The 6843-nt window shown below is 50.0% G+C and overlaps 1 protein-coding gene across 1 annotated transcript in view; it reads left to right on the top strand.

The window, feature by feature from the left end:
- The first annotated feature begins 4583 nt into the window (after positions 1-4583).
- The window catches only part of LOC311373047 (plexin-A2-like), a 6633-nt gene continuing 4373 nt past the window's right edge, over positions 4584-6843 (top strand). The window contains exons 1-3 of the mRNA XM_084489903.1: positions 4584-4810; positions 5292-5435; positions 6343-6577. Of these exons, the coding sequence (XP_084346029.1) occupies positions 4598-4810; positions 5292-5435; positions 6343-6577 (592 nt within the window). The 5' untranslated portion in view covers positions 4584-4597. The remainder of the gene's footprint in view (positions 4811-5291; positions 5436-6342; positions 6578-6843) is intronic.

Raw genomic sequence — 6843 nt, 5'->3', positions numbered from 1 at the left:
TGTGTGTGTGTGTCTGTGTGTGTCTGTGCGTGCGTGTGTGTGTGCAGTTGCTTTGAAGTTTCGGCTCGGAGCATCAGAGAGAGTCCGAGAACTGCCAGACCCTGCAGGCATCTATTTGTCCATCCATATTCGTTTTCATTTTTCAATGCATGTTTTTTTTTCATTTTCCGTCTACTTAGCGGATGAAAGTCTCCGACATAACTCGCGCCGGTATGCGTGTCTCAAGTGCACAGCGGGCCAGCGTCCCTCATTGTCTCACCTCGAAAGAATCCTGAACAACGTACGTTGTTATTCTTTAGGGGTATCTCGTTGCCTCGTCTACTTAAATATCTCAGCTGGTGGAGCGTGTAGGAACTCTGTCGGAGGAACGCTTGTCTCTGCATCACATCACTCACACGCCCCTTCTCCGTGTGTACTGCTCCATCACCCTCTGTATCGACTCATCCATCTCCGGGCAAACGTACATGCGGCCCCCTGCAACTCGGAGTAGCACTTAGGAAGCCGTGCAAAAATTGCCGGCAGTCTCATTTCGAGGGGGGGGGGGGTCCATTACGCAGTCATTTACATTCTGCTCCGCGCGCGTCCCCAAACCGCGGCGTCCGAGCCAAGTGGCTGATTCTCCGTAGCAGTTGGCGTGACCAGCAGGCCTGCAGGGAGACGGCTGGAACGCGGCGTAGCAGTGAGTCAGAGCAGAAGCTGTGGACATCGGCTAGCTAGCTGTACGTTAGCCCCTCAGTGACCTTCGTCTGGGTAACCTCGAGGAGATCGCCCACGCGCCGCCCGACCCGTCTGTCCCACTGTCCGAAGAGCTAGCGCTATCGCACTGTTACTCACTCTCTAGCTCACTCCCGCTCTCCTTCACTCGCTCTCACTCTATTTCTCTCTCTCTCTCTCTCTCTCTCTCTCTCTCTCTCTCTCTCTCTCTCTCTCTCTCTCTCTCTCTCCTTGTCTCTCCTTGTCTCTAGATATGTCTCTTTCATGGCCAGAATTGGCCATGAAAGAGACATATCTAAGGAATGAATTTCACCAGTAAGTTCCTGGCGTGTTGCTGCCCCCAGCCTGCCCACCCCCCCCGCCCCCCCCCAGTTCTTTCTGAACAGAGGGGAGGAGGCAGGAGAGGCCACCGTTCCAATTATTTCCTCTATCTCCGCTATAGCCAGCGGTCACTCTATCAACACACGGCCCTTGTGCGATCTGATTCCCAGCCGCACTCCCAGGGGGGACACATTGTTGTGTGTTGCGTCAGACCACAGGCCAGCGCACTGAAGTCCCCTCTTCTGCACGGGATTATCTGGGACCAAAGCCCAGGGCGGTACGACACGCTTGTTTTGGCTTCTGCACAGTCCAACGCCTTGAGTGGGTCCTGCTTCTGCAGCATTCTGCTGCTGCTGCTTCTGCGAGGCAGAACAAGAGCAACGGAAAGCTGTGTCTTTAGAGAGTATAGCTAAGTATAAATATTGAAGTGGAGCCATATAGTGCAGATGCATCACTGGGATGCGATTGACAGGCCCTGGAACGTGAACAGCTCTAACATTGTTTGTGTTCAAGAGAAGAGTACAAAATACGTGCACACTCACACACAGTATCAGATAGATAGGAGTGTCTGGTAGTCGGGGCTGCGGCATGCGTCGTCGGTTTACATGTGGCAAGCTTATTACATATCACCATGACAACCACGTATGACCATATGTTCACATCATTGCTGGAGTCAATATTCATTAATAAAGGATTATGCATGTGAAATTATTCAATCAATGTTTATCACAGGAACATAAATTCTGTCATCTCTTTCTTGATGGTGAAACGACCCAAAGGGGAAACAATCTGTAGTCGCTGACTGAAGCTAATGGCTGACAATGTGATTTGTTTTGAGGTCCACGACACCGCAGCTAAGCAACATATTTGCTGTTTCGCCAGACAGCAACTTTAAAGCACGGCTGCTCTTTGGACACGTAAAATGCGTCAGTCACGCTGATCGTTTCCCTTCAGTATATCTGTACATCTATACACACATCTGTGTTTTATTTAATTTTTGTAGTCTTTTTTTTTTATTATATTTTTCATTAGCACTCCAATGTGTTTTTTTTGGCCAGCTCAATCTAAACTTCATGGAGTTATTTTAATTAACTTTGATCTCCTATTCGGTGAAAATTGTATTCAATAGAAGCCAATTATAGAAAGAAAGAAAAAAAAACGTGCGCAGCTCTATCTTGTAACATCAATTTTTCAAAAACTCGTGTTCACTCCCTTGATGCGTGGCTAGCATGCAAAGTTGTAATTCTTAAAGGACAATATGACGAAACGCTGAAGAAGCCCGGGGCTGTGTAACTACACATACACACACCCACACACACCCACACACACACACACACACACACACACACACACACACACACACACACACAGGCAGGCTCACCAATAAGCTGTTAATGTACAGGGGCTGGGACAGTTGGCTTGTCAGTCTTCTTCTCCCGTCATGGAGGAAGCCCCTGGTTCTGCAGAAGCCTTGACTGCTCACTGAACCCGGCCACAGCCACAGACCAACCCTCAGCCACACAGAGCCAGGGGCCAAGCTCTGGAACTTCACAAACTCCATAATTTAGACCCGGGATGAGGTCTGAATTCAATATGCTCTGAATGATTGACAAATGCAAACTGTAGGCCTACAAGAGGAAAGTAACGCAATTTGCACACATGCACGCACACACACACACACACACACACACACACACACACACACACACACACACACAGACACAGACACACGCAGACCAATTGAAGCACGCTGCAGTTTTGCTCAAAGTGGAGTCTGACAAAGAGCTGCCCCCCCCCCCCCCGCTGTGGCCGGTGATCACGTGCGCACACCTCTCACCCGTCTGGCCGCCGGGAGTCTGCTCCCGCACTAATCTCCGGGCTTCCGTGGCGGCCAGGTGTTCAGAGAGAGGCGGGTGTCTCCTCCACATCGATCCTTCCCAGCCATCACCATGGAGATGGAGATGGAGAAGTGGGGGGGGGGGGGGGGGGGGGGGGGGGAGCGGAGCTGGTGTTTTGGAGGCTTTGATGATATTTACCTCTGATGAAGATTTACCTCTCTCTGAGAGAGAGAGAGAGACAGAGAGAGAGAGAGAGAGAGCAAGCTCTGAGCTGCTAGTTGAAGGGAAGGAGCTTTGGAAAAAGAGAAAGCAGAATACCAAGAAATGTAAATATCAGTTTTCATTCTCCCTCCTATACACAGCCCCCCCACACACACAAACACACCTCATGCGCACACAGACACACAAACATGCACACACACAACCCGTGCGTGCACAAACACACCCTATGCATGCACACAAACACCCCCCCCCCCCCCCCACCCCCACCCCCACCCCCACCCCACATGCACACACACACAAAGACACACACATACACACATGCAATGGGAAGGATCAGGGAGGATATTCGTGCACGGCTGCGTACTGGCTTCTCTTTGACAACCAGTCATTAGAACTCAGCTATCTCAGAACATAAATACTAGGCTATGAAGAGCAGCCTGAATAACAAAATGCACCCACCCAATATCCATAATACCACAGGGTTTTAAATGTAATCAGTTTTGGTATTAACCATGCAAGTAGTTACCATTGTAAAATGGATTTATTAAGAGATGCTATGCATGCTGTTCACAGCCTTAGCACCTTAGCCCCTAACATCATTAACACGATGTCCTCTGCATCGGTGTTGCACACTAAATAACGCAACATGCTTGTCTTGGCGTAGAAGTAATGAACACAAAAGTGTACATTGTGTGAGATCCTGGATGTGGTTGACTGCTTCCTGATTTGTGTCTTTGGGATTTGTATCTTTCTCTGTTTCATTTGAGTGGTTGTTATTGTTGTTTCTGAACACATACATCATTCTCTATATTCCAATGCAAACACACGCACACACACTCGCACACAGACACACACGCGTATACGTACACACAAACACTTACACATACATACAAACATACACACACACACACACGGATTATGATATGGTTATGATATAACCTCATTTACATTGTTGTCGCATTATCAATTTAAGATGCATTTGTTTAACTTTTCCTGACACGTAGAGATAGCTCCCTTCCTCTCTCTAATGGAGAGGTGCTAAGTTAGTTAGCATTCACATGGCCAAGCTCCTGACTTCTTCCATGTGTAGATTCCTCTTTCCTCTCTAGAGTCCACTTTCCTGATAGTATATTGCAAACTAACTTGGCCTCTTCCGCCATGGCTGACTTCGACTGTGGTCAATCCTTAAATCTCCACTCCCCCCCACCTTTGTTTCCTTTGTCCTTACTGCTCACAATGTGCAACTTTCCGTGCAAGAATTTGCTGCCTGTGTCTTCCCAGGATCATGCTCTATTAAATTAAATGTTTTTCCATCAAGAACGGTTCTTAAAGAAATACTTGTTTATGAAACGCACACATACACACACACACACACACACACACACACACACACACACACACAAAAACATACACTAAAAACAGATACAATCGTGTGCAAGACTGACCACTTGTCCTCTCCGCCACGCCCCTTCCAGGTGTGTAAGGTGGTCAACAGCACCTGCATGAGCTGCCTGGCCCCCTCCCTGATGGGGGACTACCCGCTGGGCCCCGACACGGTGAAGCACGCCGACGAGTTTGGCTTCGTGTTCAACAACGTGCAGGCGCTGCTGGTGTTCAACAGCACCAGCTTCCTCTACTACCCCAACCCCTACTTCGAGCCCCTCAGCTCCACCGGGGTCCTGGAGCAGAAGCCCGGCTCCCCCATCATCCTCAAGGTAAGGTCCTCCCCGCTGAAGCCCCGGTCCTGCATCAGGAGAGCAGCGACATCGCCATGACCCGACCAGAGCGGGGTCTCTCAGTGCAGTGGATGTGTGTTGAGCGAGCCCAGGAAATACACAAAATACACAAACACGACATACAAACACAACACAAAAACTCATTCATACCCATTGCCATAAACAGCTTAAATAAACAATAACCAATGGACAAGTGAACCCTAATGCACTGTCACCTGACACGTATCCACAGCCTTTACCTTGTAATCATTATACTTGTTTTAAGATCTATACGCACTGTGTGCGCTCGCAGAAATCTATGTCGTATGACTGCTCATCAGCACATTGTCCTGTTTGTATGTCGAGCCACGTCAAAGAAGATGTTCCGTTACGACAAGACAATAACATTTTCCCGACTCTGAACCCGAATCTGAAGTGACGTTAAAGTGCACACACACGTGTGTCCCTGTTGCTGCTACAGGGCAGGAACCTGGTGCCCCCCGCCACGGGCGGCGTGAAGCTGAACTACACGGTGCTGATCGGGGACACGCCCTGCTCCGTCACCCTGTCAGAGAGCCAGCTGCTGTGTGAGCCCCCCAACCTGACGGGCCAGTACAAAGTGATGGTCAGTACTGCTTCTTTGTGGGGGACAATGTCTGTAGACGGCGTCATTTCTTGCCCTCCTCATCTCTCTCTCGCTCTTTTGAAACTGGGCCAATATGCAAAGAACATTAACCCTATGTAAAGCAAGGATGGATTACATCTACCAGGTTTTAGCAAGTTGCTAGCCATCTGTTCTCACTAGGCAGTTATGTCAAATAATCCAGTAGTAAAAGAAATACACATCAAATGTGTACAAAACGGTAGTAAATGACACACTAAGTGAGTACTAAATAATATGGTAGCTAATAAGACACAAACAAACTTGCATATGTGTATTCCGTTGTGTACTGTATTCAGTATCTAGATATATACACATAGCGTTTCTGTAGACAGTGTGTATGTGCTGTATACCGTGTGCATGAGGCTGCTGGCTCCGTGGTCCTGCTCCTCGCCGTTCCTCCGGCTGAAGGAGGGCTCGGACAGGCAGCAGCAGGGCCTGGAGCAGAGGGGTCAGAGGGGCTCCGACAGGGGGCAGCTCGCCCTGCACTGGCCGTTGAAAGGTTACACCGCAATCCAGCGCAATTATTTCCGCTCAGCTGCTCTGTTATTGAGTGCACAGCCCAGACCCCTGAACCCAGAGCCCGGCTTGGAGGAACCCGCATGTGTTTGACCTCCTGCTCGTCCATTTAGGTCCAGGCCTGGATAATGTGGTGTTTTTTGCCCGTATGCCGTATTGTGTGTCGAATAGATTCAGCTCCTGAATGTTTACTTCGACTTTTGGAGGACGTTGTAGCATAATGCACTTCCTCCGGGTCATCTCATATCCTGCCTTATATATACCAAAAGAAACACACGCACAACGTCTGATCGTTGACCTTTTCGACTCCTCCGGCTCGCCCCCCCCCCCCCCCCGTCCCCCCGCCGTCCAGGTCCAGGTGGGCGGTCTGCACGTGTCGCCAGGCGCGGTCAACATCCTGTCCGACAGCCTGCTCACGCTGCCGGCCATCGTCAGCATCGCGGCCGGCGGCGGCCTCCTGCTCATCATCGTCATCCTGGTGCTCATCGCCTACAAGCGCAAGTCCCGCGAGAACGACCTGACGCTGAAGAGGCTGCAGATGCAGATGGACAACCTGGAGTCCCGCGTGGCGCTGGAGTGCAAAGAAGGTGAGGCGGGGAAAGGGCGGCCAAACGTTTTTGTTTTGTCAGATGATCCAGAGACTAGCGTGGGAACACGACGATTCCACAGGATCGTGTTGGCTGTGGTCTGGCGCCGTTCGGACAGACACGGGGCCGGTCTTAATTCGATGACAGTGTAGAGAAGTGAAGATGGCTGCGGCTGATGTGGAGCGTGTGTTGATTCTGCTTCCATTGTGACAGTCCTTGAGGAACCGGATGGTATATTTACTCTAAAGGAGAGCGAAAAAATGCAC

The sequence above is a fragment of the Micromesistius poutassou genome (assembly GCF_964030765.1).
Source record: "Micromesistius poutassou genome assembly, contig: SCAFFOLD_1380, whole genome shotgun sequence".
NCBI lineage: Eukaryota > Metazoa > Chordata > Actinopteri > Gadiformes > Gadidae > Micromesistius > Micromesistius poutassou.
The sequence above is the reverse complement of the archived record's forward strand: the minus strand, read 5'-3'. Positions and strand labels throughout refer to the sequence as shown.